Genomic DNA, 25,293 nt, shown 5'->3' on the forward strand with positions numbered 1-25,293 from the left:
CCGAAACCCCGCTGTTCCGAAAATAGACTTCCATTCTTCGTAATGGCGGGGTTTCCCATTCTTTCTAAAGACCCCGCTATTCCGAAAAGGCTATTGGGGAACCCCTGACCCTAACACTATTGGGAAGTAATTGGAACTTGAAAGTCGGATTCGGAACAGCGGTGTTTCGGAGTGGAAGGCCGTCCCCCATCACCAGCATTACTGTAGCATTCTGACACTTCTGAACAAACCGTATAGTTAATACTCATACTGTGTAGCGTTATGTTTTCTAAGTACTGCAGCAGGTCTGTACACATGTAGCCTATTTATAAGTCTGCTGTGTTGCCAATGACTTGACGCTAATGATAGCCCGCTAGCTGCTTAACACACAAGTCAATGGAGCCGGGTTAGCTCCCGTTAGCACGGCCGCAGCTCAATTAGAGATCGCTATGGCCTGGTTTTTCATAAGGTGACAATTCAAAAAGTTGGCTTGCATGATATGTTGGTTGGCGTTCGTATGGTCTTAAAACCGCTACACATTAGACGACGGTAAACTTACACTTTTGACGTGAAAGTTGCGCTCTCAGCTACTCCTTTCGTGAAGTAGTCCGCCATGTTTCAGATCCCGGAGGCGGAGACTTGAGATTTGGAAATCCGTATCCGGCCAGGTCGGGATCACGGTGATCCACCCTGCCAGTGTTTTGAAATACTCAGATAAAGTCAGCAGGATCACCGTGATCCATGACTGAGAAAAGGAGGATTTCATTATCCGGATTACTCTGATCCAGATTACAAGTTTTGAAATACTGGGCCCTGATGTCTAAATGTATTTTAGCCAGGGCTACACTTGGATTTCCCTACTCTCCACTTGATGTCAGAGACAAAACCAAGCCCTATAGTCTACAGCACATTCCAGTGACAATAAATTAAAGCAGTCCTCAGGGCAAATTATTGTTCTACTAAAAATTCTGCCATCTCTGATTGATACAGTTAAAGGTAATGAATAGTACACAGTCATTCGTGAGCTCATAGAGATTGTTTAAATTGTGTTTGTTCCTGTTATTTGTCTACAGACTATTAACAAATTGAAAACATTGAACAGCACTTAAAACATATGAAGAACCTTTTCCCAGATAACAACATCACTCCAAAGCAACATCATTTTATTCATGTTCCATCCCAGATTAAACTACTAGGACCAACGGTTCGTCACATGTGCATGGCATTCGAAACAAAGCATTGCTTTTTCAAACAGTGGGCTTCAAAACTAAATTTAAAAAATGTTTGCAAGTCTTTAATAAGGCATAATCAAATGTATGAATGTTGTCAGAATGTAAGTACTTCTTGTACATTTGGACCAACATCAGAAATAAGCAACATGTCATACTTAAAAGAAAAAATGAGAGTCTTCCTTGGAAATGATGAGGTAAACCATGCAGTGTCTGTAAAATGGATTAATCTAAATGGCAACAAATATATACGGGAGAAGTCATTACTTGTGAGTGCTGTTAATTCTAATTTGCCTGAATTTGGACTTGTGAGAAATATCTATGTGATTAATTCATCATTGTACTGTTTTGAGTTACAACAGTATGACACCATTTGTTATGATAGAGATTATATGGCGTATAAAATAGAGGTACCAAACTTGACACAAGCAACTGAACTGGTATCTGTCGATAACCTTGTAGATTTCACTCCGTATTACGGCTTTGAAATATTACCTTGGGGATGTGATTGGGCTACACAAAGGCTCATCTGATGTAATGTAAAGGGCACACTGTCTCATGTTGTGTCATCTAGTGGGCAAACTGTGGCTGAAATAAGGGTATGCATTCTTGACACTTTTGCATTGAAACTTCTTGTTACTTATTGATTTGTCATGTGATTAAATTCCCTTTTCCCACTTTTTGGCAAGAAAGAAAATGAGTTTATCATCTCATGAGATTTTAACTAACTGAGTGCATGTAGCTTGTAATTGCAAATTACTTCTTAGAGGTTTGGAATACATGTTAAGGCTGATGTTGCACTATCAAATTTGATTTATTTCTGTTTTTACAGCAGCTGTGACTCATAAATACAGCCATGGAAATTTGGCAAAAAGTTATAGAAATGTCATGGAAAGTTTTGGAATTTATTTGGTAAAAAGGAAGTGGGCAGCACGGAACTGTGTATGTTGTCTACTGTCTGTTTAATACATTATATCAAATTAGTCATGTTAAACTGTATTATCATTTTTTGTCATGCTTTTAAGCCTGTGAATAACAGTGAATAAATGGAAAAAACTTTAATTGCTGTCATTTCTTAAGATTCTTAAATTGAGAAGTTGTGCAAGTGGTCTCAGTTTTAAAATAAGGAAAACAATCTTGTTACTGGTTAAATCCAGCTTGATATTAGCTGGAAAATCTTATTAAGAAAAAGTTAGATATATTTTTTTTAAATAAGAATATTTTTCTTATGTGAAAAATTTAGACAAAAAATAAGACTATTTTTCTCGAAACAAGGCTTTTTTTTACTTTCTTCGAAATCAGTTTTTGCAGTGATCTTCAACAGGCACCCGACAGAAACAAACAGAAATCACACAACTTTTCCAGATCTGTCTCACTAACAATGGTTTTCTTTTCAATCACAACCACTACCTGCAGGTGCATGGGACAGTCATGGGACAGAGATTTGCACCATCATATGCGAACCTGTACGTGAGCGAGTGGGAGTGAGAGGCACTTGCCAAATGCAAGCACAAACCCTCTGGCGCTTTCTGGACGATATCATTGGAGCCTGGCCACATGACTTTTCACTCTCCGTGATTTCATAAACACCTTAAATAACCACCACCCCTCCATCAAGATCAAATACACAGTAGATCCACACCAGGTCAACTTCCTAGACACCACAGTTTACTTCAAATCAATAATCGCCACACAACAAAATTCTCACCAAGGTTTACTTCGAGACAACGGACACACACTCACTGCTCCATAAGGCCAGCTACCACCCCAAACACACATTCAAAGGCATTATCAAATCACAACTCATCTGTTTCCACCGCATTTCTTCCACAACCTCAGATTTTGAAACAGCCACCAAAACCCTCTTTCACAGCTCCGGAAAAGAGGGTAGGCTAACCCTAACCCTAACACCCCGGGTCCTTCAACAACACCCCCTACCCGATCAAGGTTTCGTATCCTTACTCCCTACCGAACCCCAACTTTAACCCTAACACCTCCTCCACTCCTACCCCCAGCTCTAACCCTGGGGGTGGGACTCGCCTGATTCCACACATCACCCAAACAACCCCCTCCGAACACCTCATCACACCACATTTGTCTCACAGAAATGACAAAGCTGACGTCAGCTGAAAACATCTTTATTGTTGGAAGATTACAATCACAAATGTGTTTACAAACATATGAAAATATAAAACACAGCATTATAAAATTAATGCGTTCAGATTATTACTACATATGGCTGCAGTCAAGAAAGTGTGTGTGTAAGTGTCTGTGTGTATGTGCGCTACAGGCTAACAGCTACATTCAAACAGGAGTCAAAGATGCATGTCATGATGTCATCGTTTACACAGAAGTCCGATGACATTATCAGTTTGGGACGAGTACAATGATGTCATCCTCAGCAGGCACCGTCCTTCATAATCAAAATGTCGGCATTTGTGTCCCTGCAAACAAAAACAATGATGGATTACAACAGTGCTGATGAATCGATACCAGCTGTTTGTGCCTGTGTGCAGGTAGAACAAGCAGGTTTTAAACAGACGTTTCTGTTGAATAAACACCTTCTCACAGGTAACGCTGTCAATCATTTACATTTAAGCACATCTCATCCTCATTCTGTTAAAACATTAAATAAACAGTTTACCTACACAATTACTGACCCAGTCTGACTCTTACTCAAGAAAAATATTTCAATAGTGACATAATGTTTAAATATCTGCATCACATTTGACCAGATTCATGAAACATTTAACAGAAATACAACTGGATTTAATGGTTTTATGGTCATCTATAACCCTAAAATTACCACATACATTTAGAAATAATCAGAAGGTTTGAGGATTCATAAAGTAAATGAAAGTGACAGAAATCAGGTTGTTATTCTAGCCAGAGACGGGTTTTCTCAGCATCAACTCATGTTCACACTAAAGGTTTCTGGGGGGCAGTGCTGGAACTCTACAGCACTTTACAGAAACTCCATTAGTTGTATCTAAAGCATGATCAGGCAGAGCCAAAGTGAGCACACCATCACAGGGTCAATACATCAACTTTAGTTTACTAAGAGATGGGATGGCAACTTCATCACAGATACACAATTTACTAAATAAACAACACAAGAGTCCAATAAGCAGTCATCCTGTCAGAACAAGGCTGTCCTGTAGAGTCTCAGAGGACAAGGAACAGTTTCTGAACCACTTCTCAGGAGGACACAAGGACAAACAGTTGAGGTGGCCTCAGAAATATCAGAATTTCACAGTGAGGATGAACAAAGTAAATGTACTGATGAATTCCAGTGAATGATTATTTTCAGTAACAGAGGGGTGAATGTAAGGAGATGAACAGGAGAGAGAATGATGCCACAGTGTCTCACAGCCACAGTGAAACATGGTGGAGGAAGATGTTTTCAGACTCCACCCTGATGGAGGAGAAGCACCACTCCATTCTTCAGAGACATGCTCCACCCTCTGGTCTGATCTTTGTGGAGGAGGATTCATACGGCAGCAGGATAATGAGCCCAAACACACCTCAAAGCTTTGACACAACTACTGAAGACCAGAGAAGACCAACAAGTCCTGTCTGTCCTGGACTGTCCTGACCGTCCTGGACTGTCCTCCATGCTTTCACTTCAGTCAACGGGGGAAATACTAAATACTCAGATAATAGAAAACTTCGAAGATTTTTCATTCAAGATTTAAGTTTCAACCTTTCACTCATATTGTTCGGCTCATATTATCATCTGTAATTACAAAAAAAGTTTGGGCTGCCTAAAGTATTTCATGCTTCCTATGAAAACACCCACTTTAATTCTAATGCAAAATGGATAGAAAACAAAGTCAAGACATTGAAAAGATAAGGTATAAAGTCATTACTTGCATTTGAAATAATAATTTTGTCCTTCAATATTTTCTTTGGTCTAAGAGTCATCTGTCTGCAGCAGTTACAGCCTCTCACAACTGTGTCTTTCTAGCTGTCAGTCTGTTGAGATGATCTGAAGAAATGTCCCTCCATGCTTCCTGTAGAACCTCACACAGGCTGAATTGGCTTGATGGGCACTTCTTGCCTACCATACAGTCAATTCCTTTAGCTCTGAACAAATCTCCCACTTTTACCAGCACCAACGCAACACAAGCATCACACAATAATTTACCACACCAATAATGTATTGACTGTATTTCTGATGAATAGTAATGTTAGCAGCACCAAAGCACCTCCAGACCATCAGAGTTTGGACCGGGGTTGAAAAAAACAACCTTCCACAATCAGAATTACTGATGAATCACAACTCACAGTCTGTGGACACACAGAGCACATTCGTTGGGGTAGGTATTGCCATCACTGCCGCACACTGGAGAGTAATTCAGAGGACACATCTGAGTCACAGACATCCCCACACAGGAGGGCTGCAATAAAAACAACAGACAGAGATAGTTCAGGTTAGGGTTGGTTATTGTTTCTGACATTACATGTCTGTGACTCAGAGCCAGACTTCACAATCAGATTACGATCAGGTTTAGACTCACTCAGCAATGAGTTAGGTGAAGATAAAATCAGACACTGCTAAAAAAAATGAAGGGAACACTTCAATCACACTTCAGCTCTTGATGACTAATTTATTCAAGTTGAAAATCATTTTGTAGGGCTCTGGCAGTGCTCCTCCTGTTCTTCCTCGCACAAAGGAGGAGATACCGGTCCTGCTGCTGGGTTGATACCCTTCTACGGCCCGGTCCAGCTCTCCTCCTGTAACAGCCAGTCTCCTGGTATCTCCTCTGTGCTCTTGAGACTGTGGTGGAGGACACAGCAAACCTTCTTGTGGCCGCCGTATGGATGTGCCATCCTACAGGTGCTGGACTGCCTGTGCAACCTGATTGGGCTGCAGATACCGCCTCATGCTACCAGTAGTGACAAGGACACTAGCAGAACACAAAACTAGAGAAGAATCAGTCGGGAAGGATCAGGAGAGAGCAACTGTCTGTGGCCACCACATGAAGAACTATTCCCTCTTTGGGGGTTGTCTTGTTTTTGCCTCACCATTGCACCTGGTGTCACTTTCATTTGCACCAGAACAGATGAGCTTGACTCACAATCACTTGTGTTTCCTAAATGGACAGATTGACATCCTGAGGTTTAACTGACTGACTGTTTTTACTGTGAGCATCAACTGTTCCCTTATTTTTTTGAGCAGTGTATTTTCTGGTGCAGTGTCACAAGTAACATTCAATACAAACCTTCCCTTGATAAAACATCTTGTTATAATACTATTAATTGGGAGTTAAACACTGATCCATCATCCTCCATATTTCTATCGAGTAGTCTCCTCGCCAGCCTGTGATCAGGGTCAACGAAGAGCTAAGACAACGAGTCTTTTTACAATACTTTTGAGCTGCTGGTCCCATAAATGGGAAATAGATGTCAGGTATAAGAGTCAAGGTGTGTTTAGGGTTAGAATGATTCATATGGGATAACTTTAAAAAGGCAGGACAAAGTGGTGTAGGGTCAGGGTCAGGGTCAGGGTCCCCCACCACGTGCCAGAGACAAAGGTCCCCAGACGGAGGAATGACCAAAACTCAGTCCACCTACATGAGTAAAAATGAAAATATATAGAAACAAATTTGACAAAATGAAACTAAAACATGATAAACTATCAGTATTAAGTATTAACATCACCTGTTCAATCATGACATATTTTAAAAATATACATATAACTGACTTTAAAGAAACATGTGACAGACAGTGATTTCACAGTTCGATCACTGCAGCAGCATCAGTACAGAAATCTTCAGTCCTGTTTCAATCTTACACTCGCTTCCTGTTTTACATTTGATTTAACATGTGATTGGAGACCTTCATTGTTCTTCACTGTACTTCTGATCTTTTAGTTCCAGAAGTGCCTGTTCGTAGTCTGAGATCCTCTGTGAGGGTCGACCGTATCTCTTCTACAACCCAGAATTCAAACCAGACGATAAAGTCTTTACAAACAGATCTGAGGAATTCAACAGGACTATCACCATTAAATTACTTTTTTATCATTTATTGGGGAGTTTAAATGATCTTAATAAGAATGTATACCTTTACGGTACCACTGCTGACATGACAAGTCAGATCATGTCCATTTTATCTAAAAAGCACCAATTTACAACAGAATTTATCTCAGGACACTTGAATTGGAGCAGGTCCAGATCATATTCTTTAATTAATTAATTTACACAGACCCACCTTATTTCCCCTGATGAGCGTAGTGGCGAGAAAAACCTGCCTTTTAATGTCAGGTACATGTACATGTAAGATGTGAGTACATGTTTAGATTAACAGGAGGACACCGGGGGAACCACGTAGAAAAATACACACAGACGTCATCATCATGACGTGTACCGTCATCATCATGACGTGTACCGTCACGCCTCTTTTGGATCCGCACATGTGACACATTGGAGCAGCTTTACACCGGAGCTGCTTGATTCTGTGACAACAAACAAATGTGGAGACTTGGCGAGCCTTCACTGTGGAGATAATGCGGAGTCTCTGTGTGAAAAGGGCTGGTGATTACGTGACGATGTCATTTAGAGCAAAACAATTATCATTGTCACTCTCCGCGAGTCATGGTGGGTCTATGATTATAACAGTCTGCTGAGACATGTTTAGAGTTATGATTATCTATCAGTGGACATCATTTCTGCTGGCCACAGTATGTACTCATTTTAGACCGAAACTTAAATTTACTTTTTAAATGTATTCCAGTTAATGTAGTAGTAGTAATAGAAGTAGTCGTAGTAGTTTGTAGGATGTTTAGTTCTTACCCTCCTGTTGAGCCTGGATGGATCCTCAGCATCTGAAAAGATACAGTTAAGTTTCTCAGGTTTATTTATCTTCCAGTATTCACTGTTCGTACACCTGACCTGCACATCTTACCTGGACTATGAACTCTGTTTCCAGCAAGTATGAAGTTTTTTCAAACTAGTTTCTGCTAAAACAATTTGCACCATTGAAACTAAGAAAAATATCAGATGCTTAAGAATTTCTGTGTGAATCACTTTGTGGGAAACATCTGTAGAGATGTAAACAGGAAGTGATGTTAGCGTCACAAGCTGTATAACAGTTTTAGGAGGTTAAACAACAAAACCAATATATATAGAAAATATAATTTCATTTCTATCAGACACAACAAAAATCTGGGTATCTGCGTTAGATTCATACAGTTTGGACTGAGAAGGAAACGTGTAACCAGCTGATGTTATCTGGTCCTGTAGGCTGATGTTTTACACATTATTACACAATGATCGTCTGTATGGGAGTCAGCATGGAGACACCTGTTGTAGCTGTCTGTCTGTCTGTCTGTCTGTCGTTCAGTGGACAGATTTTTGTAGGAGCAATAGCATCCCAACAGTCACAAGTGCTGCAACATTACAGTTGTGTAGATAAGGTTAAAATTAAGGCCAAGATTGAAGATGAGTGTGGTCTCATTCATAATGCAGTAATGACTGCTGAGTGCTCATGAGTCAGCATGTCCACAGGTTGACTTGCATCACAGATCATCTTGTGAGGATATCACACAAGCTGCAATTTAGTTTTTTATGAAATACGATCAGTAAGTTACATCATTGTTACACTTTGATGAGATATTAACAAATGATCTGTGTGGTGCAACACGTTTCAGTGTAGTGATGAGTAACTGTTAATTTAACCCTTTGTGGCCCCTGGGTGTACACTCAAAGACAAATGCAGACGCTGTCTTTGCGTCACATTTATAAAGCTATGCATACGCCTGCTTATTTTTGACCTCAACGAGGTTCAGCAGCATCAGAACAGCTGTCATTAAGCACGACTGCGGCGCCCGCACATACCTGAAAACCATCATCGCAGTAATATCTCTGTCATTATTATTTAACGTCATAAAAGTGCTGAAAGATTCATCTATGCAGCTCTGATTGAAACAGACTTTACAGTCCAGGATCAAATGAACAAATCATTAACAGGAAGTAATGTTTTCAATGTAAATTCTTCACTCATACATAATTTAAAATTCAGTTTATAAATGTTCCTCTGGCGGATGTTTTATTGAGCACTGTGTAGACTGAACATTTCACCTGCAGCTATCACTAGAAGTCAGAGTGTACGCTGGTCTGCAGTCTACGTGAGGCATGTTCATTCTCATCACACAATCTCCATTTATAAATACAGTTTATGTGCAGGAAAACGCAAATGCATGGTTTCTATATGTACACATTGTGTAGATGTGTCACCCCTGATGTCGCCCAGTCTTACCTGTATGGAAGAAAACAGCGACACAGATGAGCAGAAGAGTCCTGCCAAACATCTTGGATCAAAACTCAGGAAGATATGTGAGATGACGTGAAGTCTTTGGGTTTTCAAGCCGTCTGATTGGCTGCTGATGTGTCTGTGTGCAGGTCCTCTGTGGCTGTGATGTTTGGTGTTGGCGTGCTGTTGTCATATAGAGGACGAGCTCGGTGTTGTTGTGACGGCTGCTGCTCTCTTTTGTTCAGACTTTAATCTCGGGATCAACATTCTGTCTGTGCCGGCAACTAGCTGAACCAGCAAAAACCATCAGGAAGAGGAGTGACACCGAGTGACCCCAACAGAAACAGCAGAAAAACAAGTGTGGCTATGTCACGTGTCAGAACAACTTATTTAAACAGCAGAAAAACAAGTGTGACTCCGTCACGAGTCAGAACAACTTATTTAAACAGCAGAAAAACAAGTGTGGCTCCATCACGTGTCAGAACAACTTATTTAAACAGCGGAAACATGAGTTCAAAATGTTTCTCACATCAGTCTAAGCACATTTACATTATTTTGAAAGCAGACACAAACACCACAGGAGTTCAGTGCTGTCTAAGATCTAATGGTAAACTGCTGCCTCCGATTGATTATTACTATGATACTGACTATAACATGAACCGGGCTTCATCACCATGGTCACTGATGTTGGTACATTTATGAGAATATTCTCTCTGAGCAGTAAAGATTTTCCGCTGAGGACAGACATGATGTTCAATTCAATCGGCTTGTTATATTATTTATTATTATATACAAACCTGTTGATTGGTGACATCACTGAGTGAAGCCGTATAATTACAGCAGCATCAGCTGTATGAATGGTGTTGTGCTCTGTTGCTATGAGAACCTACACGACTCACCTGATGAAGCCGTTTTCTTCAGGTTCTGTTAAATGTTCCTCTCAACACGACAGACTGAACGAGGAGCAGCTGCACTTTATGTCCTTCTGTTTGGTTTTGATTTAAACTGCTGGTCAAACAGCTCAAAGAGCACTCATTGGTTAATCAATTAGTCTTCAGCACAGATAATATTCAATCAATAAAGTTATAGTATGTCACTCTGATTTCTCTAAAAACTAAGTTCTGGGACAGTGTCGGACCTAAATGTATAATATTTATATCTGCTATGTCAGAATGCAGCTGTCACGTTATAAATAAACCCAGCGGTAAAATCCACATATTAATTTATGACATCAACCGTGGACACAGAGTGACCCGTTTGTTTGTTCCTGTGACCCGTTTGTTTCGTTACATGATGAGTGTAAACCAATGGAGACCCATATGACAAACAATCAACATCAGAACAAATTCAAATTTATTTGACTTTTAACAAAACAAAGTGAGACAACATGAAACTATAAAAACATCAAACTTCTACTTTCACTTCCTGCTGATGTCACATTTTCAGCCCGTGGGGGCATGTGATTGGCCGTGCCACTCTATGACGTCATCATACGAGGAGCAATGCTCATTGACATCAACTCCTGGAAGAGAAGCTTACAGGCGTACGGCATCCGCACCAGAGAGATCTGATGGACACACAGACAGAACCAACACCAGATCAATATTATTACCAATAAAAAGATCAATATTAATACTGATAAAAAGATCAATATTAATACCAATGATAAGATGTGATTAGTAGTATTGATCATGTTTACCTGTGTCTTGTTGTGATTAGTTATTGATCATGTTTACCTGTGTCCTGTTGTGATTAGTTATTGATCATGTTTACCTGTGTCCTGTTGTGATTAGTTATTGATCATGTTTACCTGTGTCCTGTTGTGATTAGTTATTGATCATGTTTACCTGTGCCTTGTTGTGATTAGTTATTGATCATGTTTACCTGTGTCTTGTTGTGATTAGTTATTGATCATGTTTACCTGTGTCCTGTTGTGATTAGTTATTGATCATGTTTACCTGTGTCTTGTTGTGATTAGTTATTGATCATGTTTACCTGTGCCTTGTTGTGATTAGTTATTGATCATGTTTACCTGTGTCTTGTTGTGATTAGTTATTGATCATGTTTACCTGTGTCTTGTTGTGATTAGTTATTGATCATGTTTACCTGTGTCTTGTTGCGGCAGCCTCGACACTCATACGTGTGCGTCCGCGTGTTGGCGATGGCCATCAGTCCACACAGGTTACACACGTGAACTTGATATGGATCAGACGCCTCAAACAGACGTTCTCGAAGGAACTGAGCAGCTCCATGAGCAATCTGACAGTCACGCTCCATCTCCCCAAACCGCAGGCCGCCATCACTGTGAGACAGACAGGTGAGTCAGAGAGATCACTCAGAGGTAACACAGACAGGTAGACAAATGTCTCACTAACCGTGATCGTCCCTCCATGGGCTGCCTGTTGAGGATCTGGACGGGGCCCCGGGCCCTCGAGTGGATCTTGTCGTCCACCATGTGCTTCAGACGCTGATAGTAAGTTGGACCGATGAAGATCTGAGATGTCAGCTTCCTCCCCGTGAAGCCATTATACAGAACCTGATCACAGATCAATAGTGTTGAAAACACTGAAGTTGCTCAAACGTACATCACATCACACTGGCATCACTCTAGCATCACTCTGGCATCACTCTGACATCACTCTGACGTCACACTGGCATCACACTGGCATCACTCTGGCATCACTCTGACGTCACTCTGACGTCACACTGGCATCACACTGGCATCACTCTGGCATCACACTGGCATCACACTGGCATCACTCTGACATCACACTGGCATCACACTGGCATCACACTGGCATCACACTGGCATCACTCTGACATCACTCTGACATCACTCTGACATCACACTGGCATCACTCTGACATCACTCTGACATCACTCTGACATCACACTGGCATCACACTGGCATCACTCTGGCATCACACTGGCATCACTCTGACATCACTCTGACATCACACTGGCATCACACTGGCATCACACAGGCAGGGATCATGTGTTCAAGTTAAACAGGAAGTAAACCATGTGAGTGACCTCATTTCCTCTCAGGTGGTATCCGTATTCTGACAGCAGGTTTGACACTTTCTGTACATTGACGGCGTCGTTAAAAGGCGTGGCGTCACCGATCTCACCTTTGTTCGCAGAAACCTGAAACAAAACAGACAAAATATTCATATGTATGTAAATAAACCTGCACGTTACATTAAAGTCAATGATTTATACCATTATATAATTGATCTGTAGCCTGTGATTAGAGCTACTATTATTATTGCAAATATGTAATTTATGATTGGTACCTTGCCCTGCAGACACTCGATCAGATGGCCCACTGTCATTCTAGAGGGGATGGCGTGAGGGTTGATGATGATGTCAGGTGTGATTCCCTCGCAGGTAAACGGCATGTCCTTAGAGAAGTCAGAGGCGATCAGATCATCATCGTTCACCAGCGTCATGTTTAAACTTCACAGATTGAAACAATCAGACTGTTGATGAAAAATATTTCCTGTGACTGGCGCCTGATCACCATCACTGATCAGCTGATCAGCGTGAACCTGATGTTATGATCATGAACAGGTCGTTTACCTCTTGTCTGTACTGGATCCCACAGGTTCCTTTCTGTCCGTGTCGACTGGCAAACTTGTCTCCAATCTGAGGAATTCGGACTGAGCGAACCTGCATGAAACAGGAAGCTCGTCAGAAAAAAACAAAAACGTATCTCCTCAAAGAGTGTTCTGTCAGGTGTAACAGGTGGTCTGTCTGGTGTTCTGTCAGGTGGTCTGTCAGGTGGTCTGTCAGATGTAACAGGTGTGTCATGTGTAACAGGTGTTCTGTCAGGTGTGGTGTCCTCTTACCCGGATCTTGCAGAACTTGTAGCCCTCCTGGTTCAGAGTCACCATCACCTGGTCCACAATGCCGGTCTCGCTGGTTCTCAGAAAAGTGCTGCAGTCTCTCTTGGTGTAGCGCCGGTTGGTGCTGTCCAGCTCGTCGTCGTTCTCCGGCAGCGTCACTGTCTTCCCGATGATGACATCCTCGCCAGAGACTCGAACACCAGGCGCAATGAGCCCATCGTCATCAAGCTTGTCATAGATGGCGTGCCTCATACCTGAGGATATTTAAAAAATGTTCTCAGTCTCTGATGTAAGACTGTCCCCGCCCACCACTAACATCCAACACCTGAGACTGGACACTGCTATCACACCCGAGATGATCGACAGGAGTTTTCATACTGCAAACACCAGACTACAACCGAACAGACGTCAGCTGAGCATTTCTCACCCTGGCAGGTTTCACGTGTCGGCTTCTCAAAAATCTCCTCCTGGTCAAAACCTTTCTTAGACTCCTGCTCTTTGTAGGATCGATAGAAGACAGACCTGCAGAGTAAAGAGCAGCTTTAACCACAGAAACACACACTGTTACATCAGTAACTAACACTCAGATTACATCAGTAACTAACACTCAGATTACATCAGTAACTGAAACCAGGTGTAAAAGTTAGTAACTGACCTGAAGAAGCCTCGATCTACGGCCGACCGGTTCATGATCACTGAGTCCTCCTGGTTGTATCCTGTGTATGAGGCGATCGCAACGATGGAGTTGATACCTGAAAAACAAGGAGAGTTGTCTTTAACAGGGTGACTGGTGTCTCTTGTTCTCTGTTCCTTCAGTGAGGGAAAGATCACAGCGTCACACGTCTTTTTTTGTAGTTAGCACCTGAATTACATGTACCAAATAGTTACCACAGTGGTCTTGCACTCAGAAACTGAAGGGGGCGCCAAATCACACAAATTGCCAATTTCTACATTATGTTGCTTTAAAACTCCCAGAAGACATTCAGTGCTAAATTAATCGTTATGGATTTATTTCGGGGATCAATTCAGCTGGGAAATAATAGACGAGACTAGACTGGTCTTCAGAAGCTGCGCTGCACTTCTCTCTGAGGAACCACGCTACTCATTTGATTCAAGGTTGTAATTTTTTCCCTCTGCCAAACCACAGGGATACCTGACTTTTCCACTACAGTAAGCTCAAATCCATACCGTCACAGCCCTGACTGAGGCTGCCCTGAAAGTCTCTGTAAGAAGGACATAATGGGCCGGCCTCCATCTCATCCATCAGAATATACACCTGAACCTTTGAAGAGCATCACAGCTTTTTACCTGGATTTTCATACGTGAAACTTGCTGATTCAGAAATTGTTTTTTCTCTGGTGAGTCTTGTCCGGCTGTACAAACTATCAGTCTGACTAACAGTTATAGGTTACCTGCAGGCAGCTCTCTGAAGCGCAGGTACTCCATGGATCGGGTGGTGACCAGTGGTTTCTGAGGGTAGTACAACACGTGAGCCAGTGTGTCCATTCGTACATGGAAGTTGGTGATGTAGACACCCATGGCTTGTTTTCCCATAGCGGACTGGTACGTGTTCCTGGGAGACTGAAGAACAAGACACAACTGATGTCACATGTCAAAGACAAAAAAGGTTGACATCATTGATAGATGATTTAAAATAACTATGGTTCCAGGCTCACAAAGAGCACCTGCACAGGTGTATGAGGACGGGCCTGACACCGGTACAGCCCAGACTTAAAATCCTGGCAGGAAAATCTGAAGCTCACTTCTCTCACTGAACAAGACGCAGTGGGGAGTGAAGTATCAGAGGAAAGAAACACTGTTCAGTTGTTAAGAGGTGTTGATTGTTTTGATCCAGTTGGTTGAGAATGTTAAGAAGTGAAGTGGAGTTAAAAGAAAAAAAGGAGAAACTGTATTATTTTCTAAAATTAAGCACTTAGAGGCTATTTTATTTTAAAATGCAACCATTATTTTACTCGCAATAAGAACATTTATTTATTATTTAATTAAAAGTCCCTCCAGTTCAATGTGAAAACTGACAATACTGCTGAAATATATACAAATCCAGAATTGTACTTCATTGAATTTGACAGTCAGTTGTTGACCACACACGGACGTTGACACAAAAGACAAGACACACTCAGACATTATGAGGTTCTGGACCTTCACTTGAGGACATTTTCTCTAACTGGACCTCATTGAATTGAAAAGCCCTGCTGTAAATACAGCCACAGTTCTGTTACTCAGAATGTTGGTGAGACGGTTCTGTAGGAACATCTGGATCCTGATGAGGTTATGATTCTCCGTCCTTGGAGGCAGCGTCACCTTGTTCATATCAAAGTGTTAGGATTACTTCTAGTGTTAAGCTCTGCTTCTGGTGGTCATCATGGATTCATAGAACCATGGATACATAACTAACTCATCTTACTTTGTTTTAAGATGACTTTTGTTTTTTGATTTTATTGTACCTGGTTGTGGTCGGGGAAGGGAATGATGGAAGCACAGACTCCGAGGATCATGGACGGGTGGATCTCACAATGTGTGTAGGTGGAGCAGTAGGCCACACCCTTCTCCTGGAGGTCGTCTGGGGTCATGGCGAGCATCACTGTCTCCTCCTCCAAAGTGTCGATGTACTCCACCACGCCACTCGCCACCAAGTCCTGCCAGCTGACCACCACAAACAACGACACAAACAAAGGGCGAACAACAAAACTTTACTTCAACAGAAACTTTAGAACAGAAACCAACAATCTCCAAGAGGAGTAACTGACTAAATCTACACAATCAATCGATAATCAATAAAGAAAAACTTAATTTCTCCGTCTCACCTGTAGTTGTTGTACTCTCTCTCCTTCAGCTGGTCAATGTGTCGTCTCTTCAGCAGTAGTTTCTGTTTCTCGACAATCAGCAGCGGTCGACAGATTCGTCCGGCGTCTGTGTAAATTCTGATCTCACGCTCTCTGATGTCTCTAATCATCGACACCTGAAACGTCACAACAAGCAGGAACACTGAGCTCAGACATCGTTTCTTACTGTCATCTAATCCCAAGTGCACGAGGACTTTCCTGCCCTGTGTGCCCAATGATCCTGAGAAACACCTCACACATAAAGTTATCTCCTAAAACAGCTGGCCACTGTAGTTCTCAAGATATACAGTATGATGCTGTTCTGATTAGATTCAGATGATCTACCTCAGACACGATGATGTCCATCTGTCTGCGGAGTTTCCTCAATGTGTTCATCAGCTGTTCGGGATCTTTGTGGATTCCGACCCAGCAGCCGTTCACAAAGATCTTAGTGGCACTAAAACATTAAAACCACATATAAAATGTACATTTTGGGAGAGTTTCAGTACAGTCAGTTGAAGATGATTGATTAATCATAACCAATTTAAAACTGTGGAATAGTAACTGAAGTCCGAGCTGACAGGAAATACTCTTTATATTCTGGAGGTTTGGTTGATGTGATGCTGCCATCTGAAGGACAGTTTGAGTACATTTACAGAATGAATTAACTTTATTACTGCAGAAACACATCTTTCAGTTAGATATACCTAAAAATATAAGAGAGTCAAACAAAAGACAATGTGAAGACTTTGTTGTTGTGAAAGCTGTAAAAGAATACATCAAGCTGTAACTGACTCTGCGATGGCAGCAGGGGAGATCTCCTCCAGGTTCTCCATACTCCACTCCTCCAGAAACTCCAGGATGGGAGATGGCTGAGAGCCCACAGAGATGTAGGCCATGAGGGCCAAGTTCTTCACCAGACCGACAGCATGACCCTGAAACACAACACTGTTTGTTAATCAGTCATTAACATGGCTGATTGTGTAATGAATGAAGCTCAGGTACAATTTAGTTTTTAATCACCAACGCAGACATTAGTGTGACAGACTTAAACTCATCTCTTTAATCAAACTGGATAAAGATTGTTGGTCCTGTGTTGTCAGAAGTTGATTTGGGGGTCTGGGACTTTCTAAGATTGTTTGGGTCCAGTGGTTTTTTTTTTTTAAATTTACCTCAGGTGTCTCAGCCGGACACACCATCCCCCACAGTGTGTTGTGCAGCTGTCTGGGTTTGGCCAGTTTGCCGTCTCGGCCGATTGGGGAGTTGACTCGGCGGAGGTGAGACAGAGTGGATGCAAAGGTCAGACGGTTCAACACCTACAAGCAGAAAAATAAAAGAGGTTGATGTTCAGATGCTGAGCTGAGGTCTGTCCCCGTTGGTCCTGATCCAGACTAACAGGGACAGGCTGAGACCATCTGTGACGTCTGCAAACATCTTTGTCCTTAAGCTAAACTGAGCTGCTTCAATCTGAAGACGTCACTCTGACTGTGAGAGAAGCTTCAGCTGAACCACATCTGTGTGTCAGACTTCTTCATTACAGGTGTGCTCACTTGTGACACTCCAGCTCGGGCCTGGTGAGCCTTTTTCACGTCGCCCCAGTTTCCAGTAGCCAGTGAGTACTTCAGGCCGTCTGAGATGATTCTGGTCTTGATGGCGAGCTCCAGATTGAAGTCTTTTCCTCTGTCAATGAACTTCTGAGCGTAAATCCGGATCTCCTTCAGCAGGTTCTTAAACATGCTGAACTCAAAAAAGAAAAATACAGTTTTATTATTTTTATTCACACAAATTCAATCAAATTAAACTTTAAAGACATGATGGCTGAGTGAAGAAGCCCCACCCTCTGAACAGGAAGGCTAATAGAGGCCCGGCGAGGTCCAGCCTCTTGTTGCCGTAGTGATCTCTGTCATCCAGCTCTCGTCTGCCGAGAGCAGCCAGCAGCAGCCTGTGGACCATGTACCTGAAACACAGAGATACACAGTATTACACACAGAGATACACACTGATACCTGTGGACCATGTACCTGAAACACAGAGATATATGTTAGTACTCACTGACGCACACTAACAGACACAGTAGATTATTAGAAGACTTTCATACACAATGACACTAACTTAGGTGTGACTCATCCTTACTGGACTCGCACACACTTGTGCAGGCGTTTCTCAGGTGGGACTTACCCTAAGAAGTAAGCCTTCTTGGTCTCACAGAAGTCGCTGACTCCGACGTGTGGCAGCATCTCTTTCTGCAGAACTTCTTTGGCGTATTTTATTCGCCGTTCTTTCGTCACGCCAGGTTTCGCTCCTCTGGAACCGATGAAGTTCAACGCCACATTCTGCTCCTGGATCACAAACGCTTCGTCCAGAGAAGGCTTCACCTGGAAACATGGTGACATCACTGGTGATATGACAGTCCTGTGGGCGTGGCTAACAGTGACTCAACCAGTAGATTCTCCTTCAGTGTGTTTACTGTCTGAACCATTACTGACAATCTATCACTATCAGATCAATAACTGATAATCACACTGACCATCTCCATCATCTCAGGGTCATCAAAGTCGTATATGATGTGTTCCAAGATATCTCTGTCCGACACGAAGCCGAGCGCTCGAAAGACAATGATGATGGGAACTTCCTGTCTGATGTAGGGCAGCGTGGACACAATCCTTTGACCGATGGCACTCTTCTTCACTCCCTGAGAGACACAATCAATCAGTAATCAGTGAGTTGATCAATCACATTTGTCCTCTGATCGATCAGTAATGTTGCATAAAGAGATGACGTTAACATGAATCTCTGGCTCAGTGTCTCAAGAGTTACAGATGATGGAGGACCTCTCTGTCCTCACGTTAGTAATATTAACATTTATTATATCAATGGACAACAAAATAACAATGGATCCTGTATCCAGGTGAACATGAGGACTCACCTGTCCTCCTCTGGCCATCATGCTGACCCAGATGGTGCTGGTAGGACGGGAAGAGTTCTCCAAACAGGATCGACACTCGCCTGTGTAGGCGTACTTTGAGTCCTTCTTTGCAAACACGTACACCGTGTTGGTGGCCATCTTCTCTTGAGCAATCAGCACCTGCAAACCAGCACAAGAACCAGTTTGATGAGAAAACCCAGTAACACACCAGTTTGCTTGTTGTGGTCCAGTTTGGAAAGTACAGATGTAATCATCCAGATTTTAATGTCAAACTATCAAACTGATATTATCGAGGCGACCCGATGAGTCTGAGGACCGGTTCTGTAAACACCTCACATCATCATTCTATACTCTGTATGTATATGTGTGTGTGTGTGTATATATATATATACATATATATATATATATACACATATATATATACATATACATATATATATATACATATACATATATATATACACACACACACACCTGTTCATGTCTGTACGTCACATATGAGGCTACAGCCAGCAGCTGGTTAGCTTAGCTCGACATAAACACTCTGAGTGGGGTCACATGGTGCATCATGATGTCACAGCGTACCTTCTCAGAGCCATTGATGATGAAATAACCTCCGGGGTCAAGTGGACACTCGTTGAGCTCACACAGATCTCGGTCTGTCAGGCCGCTCAGCAGACAGTAGGTGGAGCGAAGCATGATGGGAATTTTTCCAATGAAGGTCTTCTGGTGCTGAGTCTGCAGCTGGTCCTCGCCCTCCTTTATGATGGTCTTTGTGATGTCAACGTACAGAGGGGCCGAGTACCTGGAGGATGTGACACAGTAACACAGATCAGGTGAAACACGGAGACACCACGTGAGAGCAGGAAAAAACAAGACAGACCAGGAGAGAGCAGGTGAGAGCAGGAGAGAGCAGGAAAAACCAGGAGAGAGCAGGAAAAAGAGGGGTACCAGCTCTAGGGGTAGAGGGGTACCAGCTCTGGGGGTAGAGGGGTACCAGCTCTGGGGGTAGAGGGGTACCAGCTCTGGGGGTAGAGGGGTACCAGCTCTGGGGGTAGAGGGGTACCAGCTCTGGGGGTAGAGGGGTACCAGCTCTGGGGGTAGAGGTGAGGATAATAAACGAAAGTGAGTTGACGACCTACGTGAGGTTTCGTAGTCGGGCTTCGTTGGGCATCATGGGAGACGGAGCTCCGTCTCTCTCCCAGTGGGTGGGCTTGGACAGGTAGATCTGCTCAAACTTCAGCAGGTAACGAGGCTGAAATAGGAAACAGAGGTCAGAGTGATATCGCAGTGACACATACTATCTTAAATCATCTTAAACCAGGTCCTAACCAGACCCTAAAGATTGGGACTGAAAGATGTTCCTCTGAACAAATCTAAACCAGAGGTTGCGAAACAGGCAATTATGAATGATGCAATTTTACAGAGTTAGACACTTACTATTAAAATATGAACAAACTATGTACAAGAAGTTAAACTGAACTCAACTGTCCTGCCTGAACTCAAACCTTCTTACTGGTCCACTGGGACTTTCAACTGGTTTCAATGTAATCAGAGGTGAAGACTGAAGTCAGACGACTTCTTATGGTCGTTTTACTTTAATCATGGATCTGCGCTCTGCTGCCACACCGGAGACTGGAATTACCAGCGCCAGCTGACAGCGAGCTCAAAAGCTGGCAGCGGCAGGTCAGTGTCAGCTGTTGCCACTGTTTGCATCAACCCTAGCTGGACCTAGATCTGGTCCAGATTCAGTTCAGGTGTTCCTCACCGGCTCCTCCACCTCTCCTGAGGTGTGCTGCGCTTCAGCCTGCAGGTCGATGGGCGGAGCGTCCTCCACGATCCTCTGAACCGACATCTGGATGAACTCATCAAACGAATCCAGCTGCTGACGCACCAGACCCTTCTCGTCAAAATAAGAGCTGAAAGAAACCAGAAGTGCATATTTTGTCATACCAGGGCTATGTATCATCAGACCGAAGGACAACAGAGGAGACAGGACGACAGAGGACAACAGAGGACGACAGGAGACAGGATGACAGAGGAGACAGGATGACAAAGGAGGACGACAGGACAACAGAGGGAGCTGTGAGTGTGGACAGAAGTGTAGTGTGTAAAAGCAGGATAAGCTTTAAAACTCAAGCTCAAGAAAGGATCGTTAGCAAGCTGAAACTTTGAAGCTGTGAGTTTTCCTGTTGCTGTGAGTTAACCTGTTGAACTTAGCGTTAGCATGTCTGATGTGGCTAGTGTCTATTCTAGCAGGCTGGAGCAGCGTTGGAGTATTTAGTATTATCACACAGTCAACAGAGAACTGTGTGAACATTAAGCTTCGTTTGAAGCTGATGAATGAGCCACAGTAAGACGTTAACCCTGCATCACAGATCCTGCTGATAATGACTCAATCAGTATTATTGACGGTTTTCAGTCTGCTGCTGGTGTCATCGACAGTACACTGACACAGGTGTGGAGAGATCCAGGTGAGTTTACCTGATGACGATCCAACAAGCTTCCTGCCACAAATCTGGAGTAATTTCATCATCATCCTCATCGTATTGATTATCTGCCAAACACACAAATAAACATGAGACATCCTTACTCATCAATGTTTATCATCACTCATCAATATCTGTTGTTTTGATTTTCAAGGGTTATTTGAATATTCTTGTTGGTTTCTGGTGAAGCTGACACAGTTTGAACTAATTCAATTGATCAACTAAACGTTAATTGTTGGGATTTAAGTACATTTTGCTGAACATAGTTGAGTAATGTAACTTAAGACGTTCCTTGTTTACTTTGTTACTGTAGTATCGATACTTTCACAGAAGTATCTGATTACTTCTTCCATCATAAACAGAGTGTATCTCAGTTTGTAATTCAGTTTAGATTTTTCTGAATCAGCGTTATTGATCACAACAGTCTCTGATTAGCCTGTTAGCCTGCTAGCTGAAACAAAGCAGCGCGCGGTTAGCATTAGCTGCTACAAGCACGTCGAACAGTTAAAGTTCACGTTTTCAGATGGAGTTAACGTGCTAATGTGTAAGTCTATGTTTTCAGGTGTTAATGTGAGCTAACTAATGTTAGCATGTGTGTTCACTCTAACAATTACATGTTTTCAGAAGCTAACATTAGCTAACAGCTAGGTGCAGTCGGAGGTTCATGTTTTCAGATGGTGTTAATGACGTTTGTGTTAATAAAGTTCAGTCAGCCTTTGAGTTCATAAAGTTTATTCGGTCTTTGTGTTACTCCAATTTGTGCAGGTGTGAACAGGTAGCGGCTCACCTTCGTCCTGGTCGTACATGTTTTATCTGCAGAAGATTTTTAATCCAACAAACTAAAAACTCCGGCACGACGTTGTGACGAACAGCGCGCCCCGGAACATATATGTCACTTCCGGTCTTCTTCTTCTTCTTCTTCTTCTTCTTCTTCTGCGGAGTTTCATGGCGGGTGGCATCCGTGTGTTGCTACATTAGGGCCGCCTGTTGTTCACCCTGAAAACTACTGATGGTGAGTCAAAGTGATGCTGAAGCTCAGACTGTCTCTAACTGTCAATTCAATTCAATTCAATTCAACAGGCTTTATTGGCATGAATGTGTTATACAATATTGCCAAAGCAAAGGATTACCGAAAAAAGAATACATAGATAATTAATAATTAATAATAATAATAAATAAGTAAATAAATAAATAAAAATAAAAAGAAGAAAGGAAAGTGCGTGTGTGTGTTTGTGTGTGTGTGTTGATGTTGGTGATATTTATGATATATACAAAATAAATAAATAAATAAATAATTAAGAAAGAAACAATTAAGTTTCCCAGGTTCCACTGGCTGTCCTCAGGTCATGACATGACGTGATGTATTTCGCTGCAATGTTCTCACTTTTGGGCATTTCTCCAAGTAAGTATGGGAGTTTCTCTGTGTCTGTTAGGTTTTCGAATTCAGGGTGTATTTTTATTATTTTGGGAAAATGTTGATTTCTCAGAGCCTGGTATTTGGGGCATGAGGTGAGGAAGTGTAGCTCTGACTCTACCTCTTGTCTGTCACAGTGGGAGCAGAGTCTCTCCTCTGGCAGCCAGCTCTGTCTATGCCGACCCTTCTCTTTAGCGAGGCTGTGTTCACTGAGTCTGTACATAGTCAAGGCTTTTTTTAATTTAGGATCTTTTACTGTGCTCAGATCATTTGCTAATGTGAAGTTTCTTTTCAGGGTCAGATAACATTTTAATTTACTCTGTGTTTTGGTTGTTTCCTTCCAGTATGTGATATAGATTTCTTTTTGTTGGTTGATAATTTGGTTTGGTCTGATTGGCTTGGTGCTGTGGTCCCGAGGCTGTCCGGGGCGTGTTGGGTTGTCTGGACAGAGCCTCTGGACCAGCTGGCTGAGGGGACTCTTCTCTGGCTTCAGCTCTTGGCAGGTTAGGGCTTTGTGATGATATGTCTGGGGGTCACTGGTTTTTAGGTGATTGTAAAATGTAATTGCTCTTTTTTGTATTTTCAATATGAGGGGGTATTGGCCGAGTTCTGCTCTACATGCTTTGTTTGGTGTCTTTCTCTGGACCTGCATGATGTTCTTACAGAACTCTGTGTGGAAGGATTCTATTATTGTTTTGTCCCATTTGTCAAATTCATGATTTAATTTTGGTCCCCAAATTTCACTGCCACAGAGAATTATCGGTTCTAAAACAAATTGGAATATTTTTAGCCAGATTTTAATTTGAATGTCAAGTTTAATATTTCTTCTAATTGCATAGAAAGCTCTCCTTGCTTTGTCTCTCAGATCTTTCACAGCCAAGTTGAAGCTTCCTGTGGAGCTTATGTTGAGGCCAAGGTATGTGTAGTTTTTTGTATGTTGTAATTTAGTGGTGTCCAAATAGAAGAGATATTAAAAAGATATTAAACTGTCTCTAACTGTCTCAAAGTGTTTTTGTCTCAAAATGTCTCCAACTGTCTCAATAAACATTTTGAATCTTGAATCTTGAATCAGACTGTCTTAAACTGTCTCAAACTCTCTCTAACTGTTTCAAACTGTCTCAAACTGTCTCTAAATGTCTCAAACTGTCTTAGACAGTCTTTGTCTCTAACTGTCTCAAATTGTCTTTGTCTCAAACTATCTCTAACTGTTTCAAACTGTCTCAAACTGTCTCTAAATGTCGCAAACTGTCTCAGACTGTCTGAGTCTCAGTCATATCTCTTGATATCTCCACTGTGCACTCACAGTTTGGAGTTATGGTGGCGACTGTCTTTGTTTTATTATTATTCTGCTGCTCACTCAGAAGGAAAGAACAAAGTCAACCCCCTCACAGAGTCTGCTCTTCCTCTTCATCATGCTCTGAACCTGCACTGTGAGCTAACTCTAACTCTCTCTGTGAATGGAGGGCTTGGTTGTTCCTCCTCTAACCTGGCAGCAGAGGGAGTAAGAGAGCTCAGTCCACCTGTCACACACATGCTCTAAAATCACACACCTGAGCGCCATCATGGCACCGTTGTTTGGTTCAGTGTAAGAAACAGTGAGTGTGACGATGAGTCTTCATGACTTCTGTTTAAAAAGACAACATATCCTCATAAACCAGTTAAATCTATTAATCTAAATATCTGAAGATCATGACCATGACGACAACAAGTAGACATTAAACAAGTTTAATGGAGAATTGAACAGAAATGACAGAGAACGTTTCGTCTTCACAGCTTCTCTGCGACGTCGTTTCCCCACAAATACAAATGTTTGTGTCAGATTCAGGACGCAGAACATTTAAACTGTTTATCTTTAATATGACTGAATATTGATCTCAGAAGTACATTTCTGTTCCACTGCTCTTTTTTAATTACACATACAGCTATATATATATATACATATACACATATATATATATGATTATGTATATATATGTGTGTATATATATATATATATGATTATGTATATATATATGTGTATATATAGATATAGATATATATATATGATTATGTATATATATATATATGTGTATATATATCTATATATATAGATATAGATATGGATATAGACCTGTGGCACTGACCTCCCACATCATGAAGACTTTGGAGAGACTCGTCTTGGAGCAGCCCTTGGTCAAACCACTCTTGGACCCCCTACCAGCCCAAACTTGGAGTTGAGGATGCCATCATCTACCTGCTTAACCGTGTCTAACCTAGACAAACCAGCGAGCACTGTGAGAGTCATGTTTTTTTACTTCTCCAGTACATTCAAC

At 42.0% G+C, this 25,293-nt stretch overlaps 2 protein-coding genes across 2 annotated transcripts; both read right to left on the bottom strand.

Moving 5' to 3' along the window:
- Window positions 1–3,330: 3,330 nt before the first annotated feature.
- LOC141013412 (probable pancreatic secretory proteinase inhibitor) lies at window positions 3,331–9,708 on the bottom strand. The gene is made up of 4 exons (XM_073487130.1): window positions 9,468–9,708; window positions 8,003–8,034; window positions 5,496–5,608; window positions 3,331–3,652 (listed from the first exon to the last, which is right to left on the bottom strand). The coding sequence occupies exons 1-4, from the start codon at window positions 9,517–9,519 to the stop codon at window positions 3,607–3,609; spliced, it is 243 nt and encodes an 80-aa protein (XP_073343231.1). The 5' UTR covers window positions 9,520–9,708; the 3' UTR covers window positions 3,331–3,606.
- Window positions 9,709–10,791: 1,083 nt separating this feature from the next.
- On the bottom strand, window positions 10,792–22,490 carry polr2b (RNA polymerase II subunit B). Its single transcript, XM_073486876.1, has 25 exons — window positions 22,355–22,490; window positions 21,563–21,635; window positions 20,847–20,997; window positions 20,221–20,333; window positions 19,664–19,883; window positions 19,079–19,237; window positions 18,680–18,844; window positions 18,331–18,527; window positions 17,990–18,109; window positions 17,703–17,889; window positions 17,325–17,468; window positions 16,948–17,087; window positions 16,498–16,609; window positions 16,135–16,289; window positions 15,775–15,973; window positions 14,722–14,890; window positions 13,965–14,061; window positions 13,737–13,831; window positions 13,313–13,563; window positions 13,044–13,133; window positions 12,758–12,865; window positions 12,495–12,608; window positions 11,837–11,997; window positions 11,568–11,763; window positions 10,792–11,028 (listed from the first exon to the last, which is right to left on the bottom strand). Exons 1-25 carry the CDS (start codon window positions 22,371–22,373, stop codon window positions 10,939–10,941), a joined length of 3,525 nt encoding a protein of 1,174 aa, XP_073342977.1. The 5' UTR covers window positions 22,374–22,490; the 3' UTR covers window positions 10,792–10,938.
- Window positions 22,491–25,293: the final 2,803 nt, after the last annotated feature.

The sequence above is a fragment of the Pagrus major genome, chromosome 18 (genome assembly GCF_040436345.1).
Source record: "Pagrus major chromosome 18, Pma_NU_1.0".
NCBI classification, from domain to species: Eukaryota; Metazoa; Chordata; class Actinopteri; order Spariformes; family Sparidae; genus Pagrus; species Pagrus major.